The sequence below is a fragment of the Euphorbia lathyris genome, chromosome 2 (assembly GCF_963576675.1).
Source record: "Euphorbia lathyris chromosome 2, ddEupLath1.1, whole genome shotgun sequence".
NCBI classification, from domain to species: Eukaryota; Viridiplantae; Streptophyta; class Magnoliopsida; order Malpighiales; family Euphorbiaceae; genus Euphorbia; species Euphorbia lathyris.
The window spans coordinates 12,864,348-12,889,622 of NC_088911.1; the positions used below are offsets into that span (position 1 = coordinate 12,864,348).

The window sequence follows — 25,275 nt, forward strand, 5'->3', positions numbered from 1 at the left end:
AACCCCTCCTTTGTATGGCAGAGCATTCTGGCGGGCAAAGATTTTTTTATGAGTGGATTGAGGAGGAAGATAGGCACAAGCGAGGCTACTTCTATCTGGAATAGTCCGTGGATTCCAGATTTGATGAATCTGTTCCCAATGAGTACAATGGATGACACGCTCCCAACAGGCACGGTGCAGGACCTGCTAGATGGTAATGGGGAATGGAGAGTTGATGTGATCGATATCAGCTTTAATAGGAGGGATGCTCAACTGATTAGAACAATTCTGGCTCGGAGATGAAGGGAGGCTGATAGCTGGATCTGGTGTGGAAATAGTACCGGGGAATATACGGTACTAAGCGGATACCTTCACGGCCTTGAACAGCTGCCTGATGTACCTATTAACACAAATACGATTCACTAGAAAGTCCTATGGCAACTACATGTAGCACCGAAAATTAAAAACTACTTGTGGAGAGTTCTCGCTAAATGTTTACCATCTCTAAGTAACCTTGCATCGCATTATAGTAATCTTCCTAACTGCTGCCCTGTGTGTGGCGCCTATGGTGAAAATAAGACGCATATCTTTATTTCTTGTCCTAGAGCGGCTCGGGTGTGGCTTTTATTTTTTGGTGATCAGAGAATAGACACTATTTTGGTATTTCTGTGAATGGTTTATCAATTATCTGGGCATATCAGTTGTAGAGTGTGCTCTTATTGCAGTAGCATGTTGGAGCTTATGAAAAGCCCGAAATGAAAAAGTATGGAATAACAGAAGCTGCAGCCCCAAGGAAATTCCTAGCTCAGCAACTTCAGATCACCAGGCTTGGCAAACGGCTCAGATTTGTCGATCCATACCCATCAGTACCGCAACTGTAATCTCACCAAAATGGCAGCGACCTATGGCTGATTGCTTTACCTGTAATGTCGATGCGAGCATCCAAGCAGTGGGCCAATTTTCCTCACTCGGAATTCTGCTATGAGATGATTAGGGTCGGTGCTTCGCTGCTCGAATAGGATTTCTGGCGGATACTACTGAGCAGTCTTTGGCGGAAGCACTTGCAATTAAGGAAGCATTATTATGGGTGAAGGATCAGAATCTCAGTCATGTCAAGGTTCAATCAGATTGTTTGATGGTGGTTCGTGTAATTCAACATTAGGAGCTTCATTTATCTTACCTATCAGATGTTGTACGTGAGTGTAGTAATCTTTTACGAGATTTGAGCTATTGCTCTATCTCTTATATCAAATGTTCAGCGAATCTAGCAGCTCATAGCCTAGCAAAAGCTGTTAGTTCTAGGTCTGTTCGTGGTGAGTGGGCTTGTCAACCACCTTTTCTTATTGATATTTTGTCTGCTAATTTAATTTAATGAAAAGTTTCCTTAAAAAAAGGGGGCTGCGTCATGTCAATCCATATGTAAATGGGTTATCTCAACCCATCTATTAAATGGATTGGGCTGGATTGACCCATTTATTAAATGGATTGGGTCAATCCATTTATCCATTTTGACACCTCTAACTAGAACTTCTTGTATGAATTTATTCTCTATTTAATTGGATTCTTCTTATCTTCTATGGTGTTGATTCTAAGATTATCCTTATATGGCTCCTGAAAAGAGATGATGCGGGCATCTAGTTGACTAGACGAGAGTATACGAATGGTAGAAGAAGCCGGATCAAAGAGGAAACACACTGAAGCAAAAAGAATATTGTTTATGCGAAAAACATGTCGTGTCGATATTCCGACACACGCTCATTAAAAGCCTTTGCAAATCAGATTTGCCCCTCACTCTAGCTCCTTCCTAATTACAGTTTTTCCACCGTTTAATTACCATCCATGCCACTATTATCTTTTTTTGTAAAGGTTTTAACCTTTAATAATGGAGAATTTATGATTTCCTATGAATTTAGTCTGTGATTAACTTGTTCCAGTTTAGATATAGAAGTATCCTCTTTATTGATTTAAGATTAAAATTAAGTCGTCCAAACCCGATCAGCATCGAGAGAAAATTGAAATTATTAGTACAAAATAATTAATGTGGTTAAAAAATGTTTAAAAATAATACGTACATCAAACATTGACATATATCAAGTTTTAATTGGCTCAGTTCAATTGGACTGGAACTAGTGGAGAGCCCAATATTTTTAGGTGACATTAGTCATTAGGCGATATATTTGTGCGGCCCAGCTTGTCCAGTCCAGTCCAGTCCTATGACACGAAGATATGAAAACGGCGTTCAGACGTGCGTTTTACATTTTCGAAAATCACAAAATTCCCTTTAATTTCCCACCAATTTATGCTTTTTGGATTTGGCAGAAAAAGGAACACCAAATTGGAGGATACAGAGGATAGATGGCTGCGGATCAAGCTAGTTCGTCGCTCGATTCTCTGATTTCATCGTTCAACACTCGAATTGCCGAGCTTCAAGAACTCGTCATCGGCCGAAACAGTGAGTGCTCCTCAATTTTGTATTCATTTTGTTCTTTAATCGAATTAAGTTGTACTTCAACTATGTTCTTTTCCTACCTGCGCAGTGTATCCAGCGAGCAGCATTGCTGATCTCTCGGCGGTGGATACATCATTGAAGGCGATGGAGCTTCAGGTACAATCTATCAAGGATCGGTTGCGTGAGGAAACTGAGGCTATTCCTAAAGCAAAGGTAATTTGCTTTGCCCTCCATATTTTTTTAATATCAATTAGGGTTGCTTGATGATAGTTCACATGCGGTTGTAGACTTGAAATGAAACGACAAGAGTTCCATATATTCTAAATCCGTTCCAAATTTCGCGTAATTAGAAAAAAAATCATTTGATTCTTCTGCTTGTAGTCGAGACAACTCTAATTTTTTGGTATTCTTTATGGACCGCACATTTGTTTTTCTAAAATTTCGAAAAGAAGGAAAAATGGTAGAAGTTTAGCGAATCTATTCGCTGAGTAAGTAATCTAATTTTGTTTTCATGATTAATATTGTCTGAGCTGCGTATTGTCTTGTAATCACAGAAACTCATTCAGGCATCACTCAGGCAGCAGAAGAAATTGCAGAGTATGTCTCTTCATATTACCTCATGTTTGCCTGAAAGAACCATCTCGGTTAATTTTGATGCAAATAAAAGGTAGTGGACTTTTTACATTTAGAACTTCCTTTCTTCTTTGTAATTGTATGATTGAGATGCTACTTTTGTACCTCAGTTTTCTGCCTGAAGGCCCTAATCAACAACCTGGATTTGGCTCTAAAATCGAGGAGGAGCCTGCACCTTTACCCAAGGTATGAGCTGTATGACAGGGTGGAAGCAACGTTATCTGAGCATTTCAAGGACAAAGTTACATTCATGTTATGATTCTTTTCCGTATTTATATAACTGTACCGATGAAGCATTTTTGCAGATGTAAAACTTAAAGAAAAGAAATTGTTTCCAAATGCTTGACTCTTGCATCCCTGAACGAATATTCTCTTAATTTTCACAAACTTCAGATAAGGCATGTTGTAACTTCTAAATTATTTTTCTTAATTTTTGTCTATAATAGGAGAAAAAGGGCCGTGCATCTCCACCATTGTGGTATATAACTGTCAATGAGCTCGACTCCCTGCCGTCGTGAGTTAACCTTTTTGTTTTATTATTATTGTTGAATGCAACTTTTCTCCTCATAATGCTAGAATTAGACAAATGCTTGCCAGCTACTATGAGACATCTCTTTTTGTTCTTCAACATCAGTAGACAAGTGTCTCTTTTGGCCCAATTCTATTATTGGTTTTATATGTTCAAGCTTGTGCATATGCTTGAGTGAGTTTAGGACATAGTACACTATACTCTAATAGAGAACTGTACATGAAAGCTCTTTTGGTAAATGTACATAAGTAGAGAAGCATGAGTTTGCTTAACATTTATGCATGGAGGCATAACGTTCCTGAGATTTTCTACAGCTACAAGGATGGACTACATAACATAGAATTTTTTTTGGCAATTGAGTGAGAAATGGGGGTATGACTTCTAGTAAAATGCCCACTCTGATTAATATCCATTGGCTGCAGATACATGAGAGGAAGGCTCACACTAGATAAGGTCAATGCCGCTATTAGTGACATGGCAGCATATGCTGAAGCGAACGCACAGCTTATTGGTGCCTCAAAGAAGAAGGTGTTACTTAAATTTTCTTTCACTTCCATTTGTAGATTCATTGTCTTGCTCCTACTGCTAACTTTATAACTTTTTCTTTCTGCAGTTGGCAGAAAATCTCTGGGAAAGAGCCTTGGTAAGTGGAACTCCACTTTGTAATTTCTTCAAGTATTAGTCTCTTTGATGGCATAATGCAATTTTATGGCATTGCATAATCACTTCGCAGGGCCGTCTTAAACTTTTTGGGGCCCCTGTGCTAAATTTTTCTTAAACCCTTACTAATTAATAGAATTTTGTATTAAGGTTGTAAATTTTGAATGATTGAATATCTAAATCACATACGCACTCAATGTAATGAAAAAGTGTAAATAAATCTTATTACATTATATTATTATTTTATTATTTTAAGCTAATATCTATATTCGACTAAGCACATCTTAAATTTTGGGGCCCTTATAATTTTGAGGCCCTGTGCGTTAGCACTCCTTGCACGCCCTCATCTACTCCCCTGTCACTTCGTTAGAAGGTGATATAGATTAATCGATTCATGCAAAACAACTACACACAAAAAGCCGTTTAACCTTTTGTACCCTCAAACAGTTGGCAATTGTCATGATACAGGTGCATTATTTTTACTAGCTGTATCATTTTCCTATGAGTTATCAATTCTACACAACAACACGATATACATAGACGATCTGTTTGACACGATTATCGATTTAATTGCATTTATATCATTTACAATAACGTGGAATTTGTATATATATGAGATAACAAGATTATAACACGATAATTCATTTTAACACCCCTCCTATGAATACCAATTTTGCAATTTGTTTGCCAAATTTTCTTGAAACATGCAGGAAATCAGGGATATTGCAATGACAGAATTAGTTAAGGGGAAACATTTTTTTCTTGAAACTGACATAAAAGGGCCATCACTGAAGCTTGACAATACTGGAAAATCTATACTGACAGTAAGTCCCTTATTTCGAGTTTTCCCTTTGATTCTTATTGGGTGAGAAAATTAAAGCAATTGAATCACTGTTAGAGATTCCCAAGTTGGCATATCATACTTCTTAAATACAAAAGGAGTTCATATGATACCTGGGAAAAGAGTCTGAACTGAACGGGGTAAAGGACGAAGCCTATGTTACATAGAAATGAAAATATATACGGATAGCAGAAATGATATTTGTAAAAGATATAGGAAATAAAAACATGGGAAACATGTAAGCAATAAAAATATGTGGATATAAGTTGTTAATATTATAAAAATGTATATATTTTTTTATATATATTAAAAAGATTACATACATATTACATGTTAGAGGGGTTTTTTCATTTTAAAAACTTAGTAGAAGATGATTTAAAAAATATTAGAGATTTACCTGTAACATGTAATTAGCATTGATCCACTTTTCATCACACATTACATTTTAGAAAAGAATTTCTTAATTTTATGAAATGAGTATCTAATCTTTTTAAATTACGGAAACCTGATTTAAAATGAGTATCTAATCTTGTTAAATTACGGAAACATGATTATAAATTTCCGTGCAACATAGAGTCCAGGAAAACGTTGCCTTGGCGCAACGGTAAAACGTTGTTGCCGTGTGACCTGAGGTCACGGGTTCGAGTCTTAGGAGCGGCCTCTTGCCAATTAAATTGGCAAGGGAAGGCTTGCCCCCAATACACCCTTGTGGTGGGACCCCTCCCCGGACCCTCGCTCAGCGGGGACGCGTAATGCGACCGGGCCGCCCTTTTTTATAGAGTCCAGGAAACTTATGCACTGTCCTTTTTGGCCAAAAAATGAGGGTTGTCATCCTTTTGGATTCTGATATTTTTTCAGGTTGTTCGTCATCTTGGGCGCATTAGTGAGACGCGGGTTGGACATAATCGTGTGATCATTCTTTTGAAGCCCCATTGAGCTGCTTTACGGTTTTCTTCACATCCTTGTTTTTTCCCCTTATCTTCTCTTTTTATCTTGGCTTTCTTTTTTCTTGCTTTAGTGTGTCTGTAATTTAGTTCGTATGCTCAAGCTCTGGTGGTAAAAGTTATACAAACAAGGCAAAACTAGGAATATTTATAAACTAGAAAAGTGAATAATTGTTTAGCCATCACTGCATAGTTAACTGACTGTGACAAACTTGAGCCTTTGTAACTGCATGCTGCTCTAATAACCGGGACCAGTAGTGGTCTCTCTACTGAGATGATGTCATGTCAACGGTTGAAATAGTGTGGCATTATTTGAATGGAAGGACCATTACTAATCCTGGTCATAATAGAATTTTTCCTTAATTATAGCTTGATGGTTGACTTTGGATTACTAGTTGTGATTGGTGTACAAAATGCTACACCAATTTGAATTTTTTCTAATGGATTGAAATGGAACTTGAAAACTTAACATCTTCCTTTGATACGTTGATGATACGAGATTCATGATTGAATTGAAGAAAGAGTTTTGCTAATAAAATTGAAATTGGTCCAACTTGCAAATATTAGATTTTTAGTGGGCGTTTGGTTCGCGCACGGAATAGAATACATAAAGTGAAACAATGAAAAAAGAATGGAATGTATTGTTTTTAGGCTTAATACATCATTTGCCTCTTGAACTTGAACTTGTCCAAAAAACTTAGATTGGTCTCTTGGACTTTCAAAGTATTTCGATAGCCTCCTCAACTTGCAAAAAAATTTCAGTTAGCCCCCTGAACTTAGCGTAATATATAATCAATTAATCACTTGGTTGTAAAAAAAAGTAAGCTGCATGCGGAATATGCATTGTACGTGCCTTAAAATGTTATTACATAATTCACATAATAGATTTAAAATGAAGTTCTTACTTGCTCAACTATAAAACTTTTCTTTTCTAATATTAGAACCGCATACTCCGACCTTGGTTATTTTACATTTTTTAAAGACGTGTGCAATACATCTTCCACATTTAACTTATTTTTTTTTTGCAACTGAGTGATTAATTAATTACATGTTACTATGTTTAAGTGAAGATTTTATGCAAGTTGATAAGAATATGGGGACACTTTGAAAGTTCATGGGGTCAATACAACTTTTTGGACAAATTCAGGGGCAAATGATGTATTAAGCCTTGTTTTTAACAACAATTTTTATAAATATATGTTCACACATTAATAAATTAATCACATAAATATATGAATTAAAATCAATTACTTCAACTATAAAAATTAAGACTATGAAACAGAGGAAACTAAAATAAATTTAATCAAAGAAAATTAATAAGCATTATATTTTAAAATGGATAATCATTTTAAAATAATTAAAAATAAAGAATATTATGATCAAAATTATTTTTAAGGGCAAAAACTTAAAAAGAAATAAGTACAAGGATCAAAAGTGAAATTAATCTAGAGATAAAAAATGATAAATAATTAAATATAAGGACCAAAAATAAAATTTGGTCAAAAATATTTTTCGAGGAAAAAAAGTAAAAATATATACGTTCAAGATCAAAAGTGAAATTAATCAGTGATAGAAAAAGTAAACATAAATAAAGGGTTGGGTATAGAGATTAGAGGATGAGTATAGAGATTAGAGGAATTTGAGGTACACTCAAAACTAAAAGAAAAAACCTTTCCTAAAACCCTCAAAGCAAACGCCCCACCAAAGTAGTCTCCACGTACAACACAGTGCAATCTTACTTCAAACCGCATCAATGGAAAATGATTTTTTTTTTTAATGTGCAACTTTATGTTCTCGCCACCTTTCAACATCCAGCTTTTTGTCCTCTCAGTAAAAATTGAAAATTTTCACTTTATATTAATGAAAAAGGAAAACGTATTTTCTGATAAGCTCTGTGTTTTGTATATAGAGGTTAAATCGGTTCTCTTCCAATAATCATAGGTTAAATTTGTACCTCATCCCTACAACAACAACAACAACAACAAAGCCTTAGTCCCGAAATGATTCGGGGTCGGCTAACATGAACCATCATATAAAACCGTGAAATCAAGTCGTGTCAGCAACACAAATTCGCTCCCTCCACTCCGTTCTATCCACTACCATATTTTCCTCAATTCCCAGTAAACTCATAGCACTCTTGATCACTGTTGTATATGGCTCATAATATCAAAAGGGCTTATCCCGGAGTGGAGCGGAGCGCATCGAGCGGAACGGAGCGACACGATATTGACACTCTAGGATTAGTGGGCCGAGGTGCGGGGTCAGAGCCCCGCGGTATGGTACAGGGGTATTTCGGTAATTTGTAATCGCATTATAAATACATGTAAAAACTGTATCTTTCAGTTACTCGATCAATAAGAAAACCGCTCATCGCTCCCAGAGACGTAGGCAATTCAAAACTGCCGAACTTCGTTAACAAATCCTTGTGTTCGATCTTTGCTTGTTTAATTTCTGTATTATTTAGCTTTGTTTTCAACAATCACCCTCCTCCAAGTTTGCTTAGGTCTTCCCCTACCCCTCACCACTACATCCTTTTGCCACTCTTCAGTTCTCCTAACCGGCGTATCATGCGCCGCTCTACGTCTCACATGGCCAAACCACCTTAGTCGGTTTTCTCTCATTTTATTCTCAATAGATGTGACCCCTACTTTTGTCCTAATTATTTCATTACTCACCCGATCCTTTCTCGTATGACCACACATCCATCTCAACATACGCATCTCCGCCACCGACATCTTATGGATGTGATAGTGTTTCACTGCCCAACACTCTGTACCATATAACAATGCTGGTTTAATTGCCGTGCGGTAGAATTTTCCCTTCAATCTATTAGGCATGCCGGGGTCACAAAGGAAACCCGTAGCACTCTTCCACTTCGACCAACCAACTTTAATCCTATGAGCAACATCTCCATCTACTTCTCCATCCGTTTGGATCATAGATCCTAAATACCGGAAGCAATCCAAGGCCTGAACAACTCTCCCATCTAGGGTGATTGTCCGTGCCTCCCTACTCCTATGGCCGCTAAACTTACATTCCAAATATTCTGTCTTACTTCGGCTCAACTTAAAGCCTCTAGATTCTAGAGTTTGTCTCCATAGTTCCAACTTCCTCTCCACTCCTTCTTTCGTCTCATCAACCAACACAATATCATCTGCAAACAGCATGCACCATGGTATACCATCTTGAAGTGAACTTGTTAGTTCATCCATAACGATGACAAAAAGAAATGGGCTTAGTGCGGAACCCTGATGCACTCCAATCGTAATAGGGAACTCTTCAGTCTTCCCAACACTAGTACGTACACTCGTGCATGCTCCCTCATACATGTCCTTTATGATGTCAATATATTTCCACGAAATGCCTTTCCTTATCAAGGCCCACCAAAGTACTTCCCTTGGTACCTTATCATATGTTTTCTCCAAGTCAATGAAAACCATATGCAAGTCTTTCTTCTTATTTCGATAGTGCTCCATTAATTGTCTCATTAGATGGATGGCTTCCATAGTTGATCTTCCCGGCATAAAGCCAAATTGGTTTTCCGAGATCTTCACCGTCCTCCTTAGCCTTTGTTCGATCACTCGCTCTCAAAGTTTCATAGTGTGACTCATTAATTTGATTCCTCGATAGTTGACACAATCTTGGACATCGCCTTTGTTCTTATACAAAAGGGATTAAGATACTTTTCCTCCATTCTGATGGCATCTTATTGTTTCTCCAGATTTTGTTGAAAAACGTCGTAAACCATTGGAAATAAAACAGTTGACAATGATGAAGATATTTATGTACCTTATTGGAACCATTTGTTTGAAGTTAAATAAAATTTGACAGGATAAAAGAAAGAGATTCTTAAACTTTCAGCGGATCACATCATTTACTTTGATTTTGCTCGTAGGCTGATTGGTAAGGCATCAATTTGTTCCATGGAATGTTCGATGCCGACGAAGTTCAGAAATAGGCATTCTCATTTTTCAACTATTAATTGTGAAAAAAAAGAAAAACGAGACGGAAGAATAGTCTTATCAATAGTGATTAGTGAAAGAGAGTGAAATATGAAGCAGCTTTGTTAGAACAAATAGGATTGAGAATGTCTGCTTTGTTAGACTTGGTGGATTAATGCACAACACTCCAAAGGAGATGAAATGGACGTTTACCCCAACTTGCATTTTTGCAAGCTGTATAAGTTTGATTGGATTCAGATCCTGTGTGCTTACATGCTTCTTTTATCAAACACCTCTACACTAAAAATAAAATAAGGGACCTAACTAATTTATTGATTGCGATATTACATTAGCCAATTCTTTTATTTTAAAAAATACATTATATAGTTATATAGTTACTGACAACTATTCATTTTCTTCGTCCAAAATTCTGCTAATTAAAAGTAAAACTGCCGCTTGGTTCTTTCCTCACTGGCTTACTTACCTCGCCTGTGGAATAACAGCTGTGGCACTATCTATAAACCTGCAACCTTCAAGCCTAGAGAGTAAGAAGCAAAGCTAGGCCATGAAAGAAAGGGAGTCATGAAGTTCAATGACAAGTTTATAGAACATTATGAAACTTTAAAATAACTTGTAATAGACGAGTGAACTTATCATTTTGTATCAATTTAATTTTTGACTAGGAGTGTCTCTAGTGGGGTAAATGAATGTTCAATACTCATGGATAGAGTTTAAACTTGTCAAGAAACCAATTGTACTAAAAGTTCCAATTAATAGTTAAGTCCTAAGAATAGTTTTTATTATTATCTCTGACACATCCCTCATGCGAATATGTACTGGGCTTGAAGCATGTACAAGACAATTCATCTTACCATGCGTTGAAATTCCATTAACAAATGAAGTTGCTAGGATTCAAACCTTGACCGTTTAATGTAAGAGTCTCTGATACCATATCAAGGAACCAATTGAATTAAAAAGTTAAACTAATAGTTAAGAGTCAAGAATAGCTTTTGTTATTATCTCCGACAAAACTCATTAAGCCGGTTGAGAATCCCAACCCGTCAATGAGCTTAAAAAAATAAAAAGCTTCAGCAGGCACAGACTTTTATTTTTACTGTTTAATTATTTTTATTAATTGACGGATCAAATTTAGTTATTTATGTTGGGTACCATATATGATTGAGTGGTTGTAGAAGGTTTACTAAATAGTTGATTTTGAAAAGGTTAGTTTTATAATGTATTTTTTAGAATAGATTATGCAGAAATAAATTATTTACTCAGAAAAAAACCAACATTCTCCATCTATATAAACTCTAAGCCTAGTTCACTTCAATTCACAACTACCTTTCTTTCTTTCTTTCTTTCTTTCAGCTTAAGATAAGAGTGTCTTTCAGTCTATTTTGATCAAAATGGCTTCCAAGTCAGTAGCAAGCATTGCCCTTCTCCTTACCATTAACCTTCTCTTCTTCACTTTGGTTAGCTCAACCAATCATCAGACTACACCTTGCGCACCACCACCACCAAAAGCACGATCAAAAGCACCACCACCACCACCACCACCATCAAAACCATCGTCACCTTGCCCACCACCACCATCACCAAAAGCACCAAAAGCAGCATCACCACCACCGGCAAAGGAAACATGCCCTATTGACACACTAAAGCTAGGTGTATGTGCTAACTTATTAAATGGTTTACTTGGTCTTGTGATTGGTACACCATCAAAGACACAATGCTGCCCTCTTCTTAATGGACTTGTTGATCTTGAAGCTCCCATTTGCCTTTGCACTGCCCTTAAGGCTAATGTTTTAGGTATCAATCTTAATGTTCCTATCTCTTTGAGCTTGCTCTTGAATACCTGTGGAAAGGATGTTCCTGCTGGATTTCAGTGTCCTTAATCTTTCAAATACTTCATCTTCCTTCCAATTTGAATCCCTCTTTGAGTTTTAGTTTGGTTTGTTATATCACTTCCTTGTTTCCATTATGGTTTGATAGTTATACTTCGATTTATATGGCATTGGCCTGGGTACTAGAAAATGTGTACTTTTGACATTCAAAATAATGCCTACTCTTGTTGAATAATACTTAAGGATTGCAGTTTGATTTTCTCGGTTGGATTTCATTATCTTGCATGAATGATTCTCCGTTTTCTTATCAAATTGTTAAATATTAAAGGTATAAGCTAGCTACGAATCATGTATACAAAATATTGAATCCCTTACCTGGCCCTACCTTTCAGGGATGTCCTGAATCCGAGAATAAATAAAACTAATCTTCTTTCAAGTTCTTAGCTTGCATGATGATTTAGATGAATATATGAATTGGATCTGATTAGTTTTACGAATGCTCAAGTACTTCCGGTGGATCTGAATCTTCCGTTTAGTTCTGTATTCCTATGAATCATTTTGGATCCAAACTATAAGAATTGTACTAGTAGTCACTCTTTCAGCAAAGGACATCTTCATGTTTCTAAAAATGTGCCATTAAAATTTACTTTGGAAAATGAGAGCAGCGTGAGATAAATTGATGAGTGCATATATATATTAGGCAGTAAAGTAAAGTTGAACATAGTTGCTTCAGTTTTATGCTTGGTATTCTCTGTTTAGTTGTAATAGTTTTGATTGTGTATTGTTGGATATATGAATTGGATCAGATGTTATCTTGATTGATTTTACAAATGCTGGATCTGAATCTTACGTTTGGTTCTGTATTTCTATGGATCTTTCTGGATCCAAACTATAAGAACTGTACAAATAGTGTACGTTTCTAAAAATGTGCCATTAAAATTTTACTTTGGAAAATGAGAGCAACATGAGATAAATTGACAGAAGAGAGTCGAGTAAAGTGTGACATAGTTCTTTCAGTTTTATATTCTCTATTTAGTTGTAATAGTTTTGATTGTCTTGTTGTATGACAGAAGAGAAGTAAACATTAAATAGTTGTTTGGAATACATACACGTGCTTACTTTTCTGTGTTTATATTCATGTGCATAGTGCATATTTATCAATTACTTTAATATTCCATTTGTTCTCTAATTTGACTTCCTCTAAGTCTCAATTACTCTAATTTTTCATGTGTTTTTTTTGTCGAACACTTACAGAACAGACACGTGATAAGAACATATACGTGATAAGAATCCAGATAAAATGAAAATCACAGCATTCTACATGTATCCATTTATCTTTGATTTGTTACTACTTAATGAAAACATTGATGCACATGCAAAAGATTCACGATTAAGGAGAAAGTTATGTTAACAATGTTTGAAATTAGCTCAGCTTACTAAAGGTAAGCTTAGACCTTTAATTGTATTATATTTTAATGTTAGGATGAAATTGCTCATCTACTAACAATAACGTTTCCTTAAAAAAAAAAAAAAAAAAGAACAATAACGTTATTTTTATATAGTATGAGAAATGCTCATTTTCCGTTTTCCATAAAATTATTAGACTTTTATTAAAGGATAAGGTATAAATTTATTACTATGTCTATGTTGATTAGGGATGACAACGGGTAGGATGCTCGCGGGTAGTGTCAATCCCAAACCCTTACCCTTTTATTTTTTAATTACCCGTACCCTTCCCATTACCTTAACGGATATATGTTTTGCATCCCATACCCTTCCCATTTAATTCACGGGTACCCGCGGGTACCCTTATGATGCGGACATCCTAACTAAGATCACTGATCACAGGCGCTCTGGCGGATCCCCAAGACATCAGGCTCACGAAGGTCGTACCTAGGAGGGCTGATCCCCAGGACAAGCCAGCGGGGCGAATCTAGGAGTACGCAAGGAGGCGTATCAACATCTACCCTGGGCGGATCTCTCGGACTACTTGCTCCCGAAGTAATTCACCAACAACCCTGACAATCCGTACCTGTACCATTGTACCGATTGTCGGGGCGTATCACCCATTTTACCCTTCAGTCGATAACCTGAATGTAACCCTAGTAGGGGTAATCTTTGTCTTTTGTCATTATTAGAGGGGAGTATTTAAACCCTCATTTTGTAAGAATGACGGCAACTTTTATCAATCAAACATTATTCTCTTTGAGAACCGAGGTTTATACCTGTTATTGGGATTCACTCCTTCTAGTTTAGCTAGAGAAGAAACTCTTTGTTGGTTTACGATTAAAACCTCCATTTATCGCTTTCAATCTGTATCACCTTACCCGTTAAGAATCAATAAATAAAATAAAAAATATTACAAATTTAACAAAGTATAAATTTAATAAATCATCTATTTAAAAATTGAACAAATTGAACCTTAATCAATAAAAATAAAATAGTTTAGTAGTATCACTTAATGGTTAAAGAACAAAAGGTTAGTATTCAAATCTCACATCTTACATCTAAAACATAATAATATTTTTTAATATATAAAAAATTTATGACGGGTACCGGGTACCCTGGGGGGTCTTCCCATACCCGTCCCATTACCCTAACGGGTAATAGTTTTGATCCCATACCCGTCTCATACCCTTTTATACAGGGTACGGGTAGTCCCATTTAGGGATGGCAACGGGTAGGGTACCCGTGGGTAATGTCAATCCCAAACCCTTACCCTTTTATTTTTTAATTACCCGTACCCTTCCCATTACCCTAACGGGTATACCTTTTGCATCCCATACCCGTCCCATTTAATTCGCGGGTACCCTTACCCGTTAAGAATTAACAAATGAAACAAAAACTTACAAATTTAACAAAGTATAAATTTAATAAATCATCCATTTAAAAACTGAACACGTTGAACCTTAATTAATAAGAATAAATTAGTTTAGTGATATTACTCAATAGTTGAAAAACAAAAGTTTGGGGTTCAAATCTCACGTCTTACACCTAAAAAACAATGATATTTATTAATATATATATATATATATATATATATATATATATATATATATATATATATATAATTATAACGGGTAACGGGTACCGGGTACCCTGGGGGGTATTCCCATACCCGTGCCATTACCCTAACGGGTAATGATTTTGATCCCATACCCTTTTATACAGGGTACGGGTAGTCCCATTAGGATCGGGTAGTGCCGAGTACCCGCGGGTAGGGTACCCGTTGCCATCCCTAGTCCCATTAGGGCCGGGTAGTGACGGGTACCCGCGGGTAGAGTACCCGTTGCCATCCTTAATGTTGATTGGTGTAATATGTCCATAGGTTCCGTTTTGTACGCTGTAATGTAATATAATCAATGTTGTAATGTAATCAAAATTGTAATTGTAATGTAATGGAATGTAATAGTGATTCCATTACAATGTTTGATTGATAAATTTTTTAAAAATTGGTGAAATGTAATTACTATTATAATACTTATGTTTGTTTCGTCAAATTTAGTTAGAAACTTCAATTATTCTCAAATTTTTATATGCATGAGAATATCATCCATATATGATGGTTAATAACTTGTTAGTTTGTTTGTTTTTCCCGTTTTTCCCTTTTTTTGCGTTTTTCACGTTTTTTGCATTTTCCTTGTTTTCACGTTCTTTCATTTTTCTGTTTTTTGTGTTTCATGTTTTTTATCGTTTTTCACATTTTTCCATTTTTTATGTTTTTCGTGTTTTTCTGTTTTTCCGTTTTCACATTTTCTATGTTCTCTATATTTTTCATGTTTTTCTCATTTTATATTACCGTTTAATAAAAACTGTGGATAATCAATATAAATAATAAAAATATATACTCGGGCTATTCGTAATAGGAATTCATGCCAGTTTTTTTATGTCATCCTCGTTACATAAATTTGTAAAAAAAAATTGAATAATGTAATTGTAATTTTATTATATCAAAAACAATATGACTAATCTAAACATGAGCATTCCATTACAATATTCATTACAGTATACCAAACGGAACCATAATATTTCAAAGGTCCATTTTAATGGAAAACACAGTGCTATCCTCTCCCAGCTAATTGAACTACTATAAATTTTCCAGTTTCCTGTAGTAATTATCATTATAATGGTTAATATATTAAATTATATTAAATATCATCCCCTTCGATTTTTCTATAATATGTTGACTACTATATTTATCTCATTTTGACTTTTAATGAAAATAAATTTTTTGATTATATTATAATAATCAATTATTTTATACTATCCTAATTCATTTTATAAACCCTATTGGAGCGGAGCAGATTCTGTCTCCATAAAATAAAATAATATAATCTTAAATCTAACTGCTTGGTGAAATTTAAAATGTGATCTACGATAAATAATTTCTTTTTTCGATTAATAAAATATGTGATGTTTCAAGTCTTGATTGAGAGGTTAAATGCAGAGATGACAATGGATAAGATATTCTAAATTTTTTTTTTTTTTTAATTATTTGTATCAATCTTATTATCCTAACGGGTATATGTTTTGCATTTAATTCACGGATACTCGCGGATATTCTTACCCGTTAAGAATCAATAAATAAAACAAAAAAAATTACAAATTTAACAAAGTATAAATTTAATAAATCATCCATCTAAAAATTAAACAAATTTAACCTTAATCAATAAAAATAAAGAAGATTAGTGGTATCACTTAATGGTTGAAGAACAAAAGTTTGGTATTCAAATCTCTCATTTTACATCTAAAACATAATAATATTTTTTTAATATGTAAAAAAGTTATGACGGGTACCGGATACTGATAGGGGTCGAAAACTCCTATCTTTAGGTACGATTTTTAGGATAGTTTTAATTAGTTTTCATTCAACAAATGAGCATTTCTCGCACTTTTATGTATGTGTGCTTGGTATTTAGTTTTAGTACATGTTTTATTTACTTTTGTAGTTTCTAGCCGTTTCTAATTGTTTTCAGGAAATTTTTTGCCAAAATAGCACACACGTGAACTATCGTTCATTTATTTCGGCTAATTGATCCACCAAAGGTCGCACCAAATGGAGTTTTTGCTAAAATTTAATGACTGGTGGGTTAATTTAGCCTTTAGACTAATGTTTTTTGGAGTTGATGTGCGTGTGCAGGTTAAAACGGGATTAATTTCGGATAAAAATCGCGTCTCGAGAACCCCCGACAGTCGTTCGGCGAACTGGGCATCACCAGCCCGTCGAACTGGCCTCTGCAGGCCAGCTCGACGAGCTGGCTGCCAGGGTCCAGCTGGCCTGCGGGAATCAGTAGAAATACTGATTCCCAGCCCCACGACTCCACGTTTGCGCTCCACCTCTTCCACTTGCATTGGAAAACAAGTTAGACTAGGTTTAGACACGAAACAACAACTATAAATAGGACTTTGTAACAATTGTATTAGATATCCTTAGTTTTGTAAAATAAAACCCTAGCCTCCATCCTTGAAGAATCCTCCTGCTTCCTCCGTCTGCCATTGAAGAACACCAACCTTCGTGCTCTAGAGGATTATTCAAGGCTTCGACCCTTCAATTCCTAGAAAGACGTCTGCATTGGTCGGTAGGTTCCCTTAAATGGATTTCTTTCTCTTTTACATTCTATTTGCTTCTGGTCCATTCTATGAATCTTAGGCTATTGTATCATCGTGATAAACACTTTTCCATCTTTAATATTAATCTGAGTTTTATTTTGTTCAATTGATTGTTATTACTTTTCTAAGTCTTACACTTTGCCTTTTTGGGTTAACTCATTCATAAATCCAAATATTAAATTGACACATATTGCAAGCTGAATCTGACTAAGTCAGAGACTATAAGATTGACAACCTTATGGAAGATTAAGCCCAAATTTCTGAGCCTTAGATCTAGTTTCGGCCTTACAAGGGTATCACGTGCTAGGAACCATATAAGGATATGTAGAGTTAATCGCCTTAGGCACAAGTGACTCGGATTAGGTTAACAATTGAATGATAAAATAGGATTGGAATTGGTATTATCGTATCACCCCATATCATTCCAGGTTAATTTACATTGCTAAGGATCACTTAGGAGTAGATTTAACTTAATTAGGAGTAGTTTAACTTACAAACCATCAATCTCAAACCCCCCATAGCCTAGATAACATTAGAAGCCTAGTAGTTTGGTACTTGCAGTATAAATCCTGTGGATTCGATACCTGGATTTGTCCAGATTATTACTTAATAACGACGGGGTACACTTATCCCTTAGTGAGTCATTTGGAGCGATAGCTCTGGGGCGCATCAGGTGCCATAGGGGGTATTCGCATACCCGTCCCATTACCCTAACGGGTAATGGTTTTGATTCCATACCCTCCCATACCCTTTTATACGGGGCACGAGTAGTCCCATTAGGGTCGGGTAGTAGCGGGTACCCAATAGAGTACACGTTGCTATTCGTAGTTAAATGCAATGAATTTATATGGTTGTCTTAAAATGGTCACTCAATTTCAATTTGTTTCAATAAAATCACTCAACTTTGAGTTTTGTCTCAATTAGATCACTCTAACGATTTTAGTGATAAAAAAACATCAGAATGATGACATAAGTGACATGTCAATATGAGACAACTCATATTTCTAAGCGAAATGACACATGACATCCACATATGTTCCACTTGGCTATCACATGTCCATTATTTTTATAAAAAACTAAATAAAATGTAGTTTTTTTCATAAAAATATCCGACATGTGGCTATCACATTTCGTTTCGGACAGAGATTTGAGTTAATTCATGTTGACATGTCACCCATGTCATTATTTCGACGCGTTTTAACCACTAAAATCGGCGGAGTGACCTAATTGAAACAAAACTCAAAGTTGAGTGATTTTATTGAGACAAATTGAAATTGAGTGACTATTTTGAGACAACCATGTAAATTCAGTGACCAATGATGTATTTAACCCCTTATTGCTATTGAGATGTTAAAACGTTGGAGGTTGGAGAACTTTAAAGGGTAAATTACAAATCTAGCCAAACTAAAGGGGTCCATTTATATCTCTAACCTATTTTGCTTCCATCTCACCAAATTAGACACTTTTATCCATTTTAGACAAAATTATCCTTGGGATTATTGAAGTATTATGTTCAATTTCCCATAGAAATTGTATGTTTTTAGCATATACGCATGCTTTTCTCGCTGGTTTTGCCTCTTTCTTCATTTGTAGCGGTATCGTTTCAATTTTCTCTATTTTCCTCCATTTTCTGCCATTTTTCTCCATTATTGTCGCATTTATGACGAAATTTGTCGCATTTCATCACAAATGCGACAACAATTGTCGCATCTCGTCACAACAAATGCGACAACAATTATCGCATTACGTCACAAATGCGACAACTCTTGTCGCAGATGCGACAACTCTTGTCGCATTTGTGACAAATTCGTCACAAAATGCGACATTGCAGCAGTTCAATTGTTAGATTTTTTTTCTTTATCATTTTTTGAGCTTTCCATCCTAATCCTCTTCCGCAGACACTAATTTTTCAAAGGTTGAACGAAACATAATCTTTTCTCTCTATAAACCACCGTCTTTTCGTTGGTTTGGGATGACGAATAAGATGTTGAGAGTCCAAGGAAGAAGGCGAATTGAAATAAAGGTATTTTTTTCCAAAATGGATGAAAATGTCTGATTTGGTGAGATGGAAACAAAGTGAGTTAAATATATAAGTAGACCCCTTCAAATGAAGTTATGGCAATTCGTGAGGCTCTAAGCTGGCTCAAACAGAAAAATTTTCATATGGTTTATGTTCAATCTGATTGCTTGGCAGCTGTTCAGGCAATTCAGTTTTCGGAGGAGGATTTCTCGTATCAGACGGTGTTAATTGAAGATTGTAGGGTACTTTTAAAAGAATTAGTAGCTTGTTCTATTTCTTTTGTAAAGCGTTCAACGAACACGGTAGCTCATGCTCTTACTAAAGCTGTCGGTTCTGAGTCTGTCCGTGGAGAGTGAGATTGCCCATCTTCATTTCTTATTGATTTATTAAACGTTGATTCTTAATGAATAGTTTTAATTAAAAAAAAAAAGCTCACCCCATTGCAGGTTAACAAAAGTCAAACGTTTGGCAAGTCTATGTCTCCAATAAGATATCCATGTTATTATTATTTTTTTAAATTTTGCATAACTATATATAAAAATTTATAATTGATTTTTTCGTTCGAAAATTGTTTTGACTCTCTCTAAATAACAATTAGATCTCCCAATAATATTATCATGATTTTCATTAATATAAGTATCATTTGAAAAATAATAGTAGAATAAAAATTCTATCGAGTAGAGTAACATGTTTTGTGAAAATATGTAAGTATATTTCATGTAATACAAGTAACAATTAAAATGATTAACTAAGATCAAAATTAAAATGATTAACTATAAATAATCATTTTTTTAAAAACAAATGAGCTTTATTAACTTAAGAATATTATATCAGTATGCATTAGAGTTCTAATAATGCTAGACTCAGAATGCTAAAAAAATAGGACTAGCCAAAGATACAACGACACTAGCAAGTACGTGAGCCACCGTGTTAACGGTCTTTTTAACAGAAGTGACAGACACATTGAACACCTAGAGAGAATGAACTGACAAGAACTAATAATAAATCAAATTTAGAGAGGTCTGTGGTGCAGGAATGAATTGCTTGGTCTACTTCCGCTGCATCCATTTCGATCACCACATTATAGACACAATGCTCAATGATAAATAATAGTGCCTGATGGAGGCCTAACGCCTCTGCCAGCCTTAGAGGAAGGAATTCCCATCTCGGTATCTCAAAAGTTCGGATACAAGTCTCATTATGATTACAATGAATATCACCCAAATCGATAGAATTACTACAAATATGGCAGGCTGCATCAATCTTTAGCTTTAAAGAATTCACTACCGGAGCTACCAATATCTCTTACTGTTGAATTGTGGACACTCCGAAAGACAACGTTGTAGCCTTAGCGAATTGTTCCAAGAAATTGCTGCTTAGTTTGGCGGCAATGAACAGAGGAAGAAAGGAACCTTCCTAATAACAGGTATTGCGCTGACACCAAATTTTCCACAACCCCATACAAAGCATCGCTTCTTTTGTTGAAGTAAGCACACATGGTCTAATTCATGATTACCTATGAATCAATCTATTGAAAAAAAAATCATATATCAGTAGTAGAACTAGAAAAAATAATGATCCATCAATTCAGTGTGCGCTTTAGTTTGATTGCAGCTAGCGCGTGATGTCATGAAACTCTCAAACCAATCTGTGGAGGCTCTAGGCATAGGCCTCATAGGCGTCGCCTAAGGAGTCTCCTGTTTTGGAGGCCCTTCGATCCATTTTTTTTTTTGAATTTTTTTTATAAAATTCAAAACTAATTTTAATTATAATACAATAATTATTAATATTTCAATTGTTAAAAATAAGGCTGATCGTGGATCTTGGAGATTCTTGAACTGAACGGAATACCCGATTAAAAAGATCCAAAATTGGATTTAACCGTTGATTTTTTCTTTAGGACCGATCTGAATTGTACCGTTGACTTAATTGGGTACAATTCTTGAGATTTTTAAATTCCTAATAATATTGAGTAAATATGTTCTAGAGTCACATGCACCAACGCTTTCGGGATAAGCTGGTGCTAGCCGAGTAAAAACGGTAGCCGAAAAGAGCAAGGGGGATGCTCTATGTGCTGGCCGAGAATTCTATATAGAGGTTAGGGTTAGAATTGTTCTATTTAGGAGCCTTAATATACTTTCCCCAATTAGGTTTTTAATGATTCAGTTAATTGCAAATTGATCCCAATTGATTCAATCTCATAAGTAAATCCCAAGAGAATTTATTTAATTCAATTGACATCAATTAGTCAATTGGAATAACTAATCTTTATAATGAAGGTCCAAAGAATTTAATTGAATTATCAGTTCCATTAATAAATTACTCGATGTAATTTAATTAATCAATTGACTGACTAATTACGTTAGGAAGATTATTAATTAATTATAATCAATTTCAATTACTAACTTGATTAACTTGTTACTTAACAAATAATCAATTAGTCCCTTAAGTTAATTAATTAGCAATTAATTAATCCGTTCTTTTCTGATTAAATACATAACATGTATTTATTACTTAAGCTTCATCCCAACAGTTGGTGTGCACGATCTTAGGGATCCGTCCTCAGTCAGTCATGAGCCTAAAGCCAACTGGCCGTAAGTGGGTTCTAGCAAACCATTACGGTCCCCAACTGATACGAATTACTTCAGCCGTCTCAAAAAGACATGAAACCCAGTAGATGTTCTCTCAGTATCTCTTACCAATTGCATATCGATATTATAAACCAGAGATATGGCAGATGTCATTCTCTGTATGATTTATTATATTTCTTGATCAAAAGTGAACTGATGAATCAGATAAGTAAACTACTTATCAGGATATGGTCATCCACTTCTTCAGTTCCACTTATCAAGTGGCCAATGATATCAGCTCACTGTTAGGTGACTGATAATCCATTCACTTTACTTATCAGTAACAACGTGTTCACTGATTCACCCAACATACCCATATTTGTTATCTTGTTACGAATCTGTTAGGCGCATATTAAAGTGAACCAGATTCCACGTCATTTACTATAATGAAATAAGGTCTCCAGATAATAGAGTTCTACATATAGAAAGATCAATGACACGTGCACAATGAATCTTTCTAGAGTTGATCGATCCAGTCCCGTATTGATTTCATCAACACGCACCTACATCTATATCTTACTATGCAAGTGTTGCAGTTGTATGTTCAATACTACTGCACACATACTGAATGTATAAGCCTTTGATTTTATTCATTCCCATGAATAGAGCAGACCTCAGGCAGATTAATGATTAACAATAAATGGATATTCCATTCAGATTTATAGCACAAGATATAAGTAGAATGAACTAATGCCTTTATTCATATAACACTTAACAATGTATTCCAAATATATATTTAATGTTCAATACAAAGTATAAAACCAATAAGAACTAGAGCACACTAACATATTGATGAGCAGTTCTCAAAGTTCATTTTTCTTCCTTAGTAGTTATGATTCCGAGCTTTTTATCTTTAGGATCTTTATATATGGGATAGTTGGTGACTCAACTTTTATAGTTGTTTTAAAATGATCACACAGCTCCAATTTGTTACAATAAAATTATTTAACTTTAAATTTTATACTAATTAAGTCACCCTGGTGACTTAAAGAATAAAAAAGACACCAAAAAAATAATACGACTGCCACATCAGTAATAATTATTATTTTTACCGCTAATCGAAACCACGTGACTGCTAACCGAAACGATGCATGTCGTATGTGTCATATTGGGTGGGTGAAAATTGACTCCTTAGAGCACCTCTAGTGGTTCAAAAAGAGGACTGATATGCAAATTAAAAAAGATGTTAGTGGCTGTCTAACCATTAAAAGAGCCAAAATATTAGTATCCATATTTAGAGACTGTCCAAATATGGACAATATTCACAATGGTGGGGTCCATATAAAAGAACCCAAAAAATATGCTTCTACATATACATATATGCATTCAACGGTAATAAAATAGTAAATGGTATCAATATTGTTTCATTTTCTTTATTTTAAAATCTCAACATAAACTTTTTTTTTTGTGCATAATTTGTGTTCTTTGTCTTATTTTGTCCTTTTTTTCAAACTTAAATTTTTTATAAAGACTTATTTAAAGAGGAGAATGTAGATCTAAATAAAGCCCTTTCTAGGACTTCGTTTCCTAGGTTGGAAGAGGAAACGATTCGGGAAGCTTTCCATCCTATTGACCAGAAAGAGATTGATCTGGCCTTCTCGAGTATTGGAGCTACCAAAGCTTCTGGGATTGATGGTATTCCTGCCAGTTTTTATCACAAACATTGGGATACTGTGAAGGAAGGCATTTACAGTTTTGTTAAAGGAGTTTTCAGTGGTTCCAACGATATTAGGCTTGTGAATAAAACTCTTCTGGTCTTGATTCCAAAAGTTGAGAAACCGTCCTCATTTTTACAAATGAGGCCTATTAGTCTTTGTAATGTGTTGTACAAAGCTATTACAAAAATTGTGGCTAATAGACTCCGCTGTATTCTTCCTGAGATTATTAGCCAGAATCAAGGCAGTTTTGTTCCTGGCAAACAGATGATGGATAATGTTGTTATTGCCCAGGAGATGGTTCACTCCATGAAAATTAAAAAGGGTAGGAGAGGTATTGTGGCTCTAAAGCTGGACCTGGAGAAAGCTTATGACCGCTTAAACTGGAGTTTTCTTCTGGATAGTCTGAAGAGAGCTGGTATCCCGGATAGTTGAAGGAGATTGATCGAGGTCTGCATTTCTTCTCCTGTTTTTCAGGTTTTGATCAATGGAGATATGTCGGAGGAGTTTACTCCTTCCAGGGGGACCCGTCAAGGGGATCCTATGAGCCCTTTCTTATTTGTTATTGCTATGGAAAGATTGTCTCACCTTATCCAAGAGGCTGTGGGCAATGGGAAATTCCATCCAGTTTCCATCAACAAATTCTGTCCTTCGATTATTCATTTGTTCTTCGCAGATGATGTTATGATCTTTGTGGAAGGGAATGAGGAGCAAATTGGTGTGGTTATGGATATCCTTAACTGTTTCTGCGCCGCTTCTGGCCAGAAGATCAATATCCAAAAATCCCGGATGTTGTGTTCTAAAAACATGAGTAAGGGTGTCTGCAAAAGGCTAAGTGAAATATCTGGTATTCCTCTGACTAACTCTTTGGGTAAGTATCTGGGGGTTCCCCTCCATAGTGACAGAATCTCCAAAACCTCATTTAAAGAGACTCTGGACAAAACTAATGGTAAGTGTGCCAGTTGGAAAGCTAAAACTCTTTCTCTTTCGGGCCGTTTTACTTTGATTCGGTTTGTAGATTGTGCGGCTCCTAATCATATTATGCAAGCTTGTAGATTGCCTGAGCCTGTTCTTAATGATCTTGATAAAATCAATCGGCGTTTCCTTTGGGGGGACTCTGCGGAGGGGAAAAAGATCCACCTTGTTCCTTCGAAGGAGGTTTGTCAACCTAAAAACATGGGAGGCCTGGGGATAAGACAAGCTAAGGACAATAACAAAATTTTATTAATGAAGCTTCTGTGGAGAATGTGGCAACTCCCCTCTTCTCTTTGGGTTCGTTTTCTTTGTGGGAAATATAGAAAAGATAAGATTTTTGGGGGCCCCAAGGAGAGAGTTGTCAATTGTTCTTTTCTTTGGAAAGGCCTCAGTACTGTGTTTTCAGAGTTTTGCTCTGGGATAGGTTGGGAGGTGGGAAATGGTAAGTCCATCAGCTTCTGGAATGACATCTGGATTGGAGGCAAATCTTTATCAGAGGTGTGTAGCTCCCCGCCACCTAGTAATATCCACAATTGGAGGATCGCCGATGTGGTGTATTCTG

The 25,275-nt window shown here is 35.6% G+C and overlaps 2 protein-coding genes across 4 annotated transcripts; both read left to right on the forward strand.

Moving 5' to 3' along the window:
• Positions 1 to 2,275: 2,275 nt before the first annotated feature.
• Positions 2,276 to 14,052, forward strand: LOC136216696 (spindle and kinetochore-associated protein 1 homolog). Of its 3 annotated transcripts, none has more exons than XM_066003250.1 (10): positions 2,276 to 2,431; positions 2,517 to 2,641; positions 2,983 to 3,095; positions 3,172 to 3,247; positions 3,508 to 3,575; positions 4,013 to 4,118; positions 4,204 to 4,233; positions 4,961 to 5,074; positions 5,950 to 6,038; positions 13,672 to 14,052. In XM_066003250.1, the coding sequence occupies exons 1-9, from the start codon at positions 2,335 to 2,337 to the stop codon at positions 6,025 to 6,027; spliced, it is 807 nt and encodes a 268-aa protein (XP_065859322.1). In that variant the 5' UTR covers positions 2,276 to 2,334; the 3' UTR covers positions 6,028 to 6,038; positions 13,672 to 14,052. The 3 variants fall into 3 exon arrangements, with proteins under 3 accessions (XP_065859322.1, XP_065859323.1, XP_065859321.1); XM_066003251.1 differs by lacking the exon at positions 13,672 to 14,052 and adding an exon at positions 10,480 to 10,864; XM_066003249.1 differs by lacking the exon at positions 13,672 to 14,052 and having other exon boundaries at positions 5,950 to 6,369.
• Positions 11,287 to 12,082, forward strand: LOC136216697 (pEARLI1-like lipid transfer protein 1). The gene has a single exon (XM_066003252.1). It carries the CDS (start codon positions 11,386 to 11,388, stop codon positions 11,872 to 11,874), a length of 489 nt encoding a protein of 162 aa, XP_065859324.1. The 5' UTR covers positions 11,287 to 11,385; the 3' UTR covers positions 11,875 to 12,082.
• Positions 14,053 to 25,275: the final 11,223 nt, after the last annotated feature.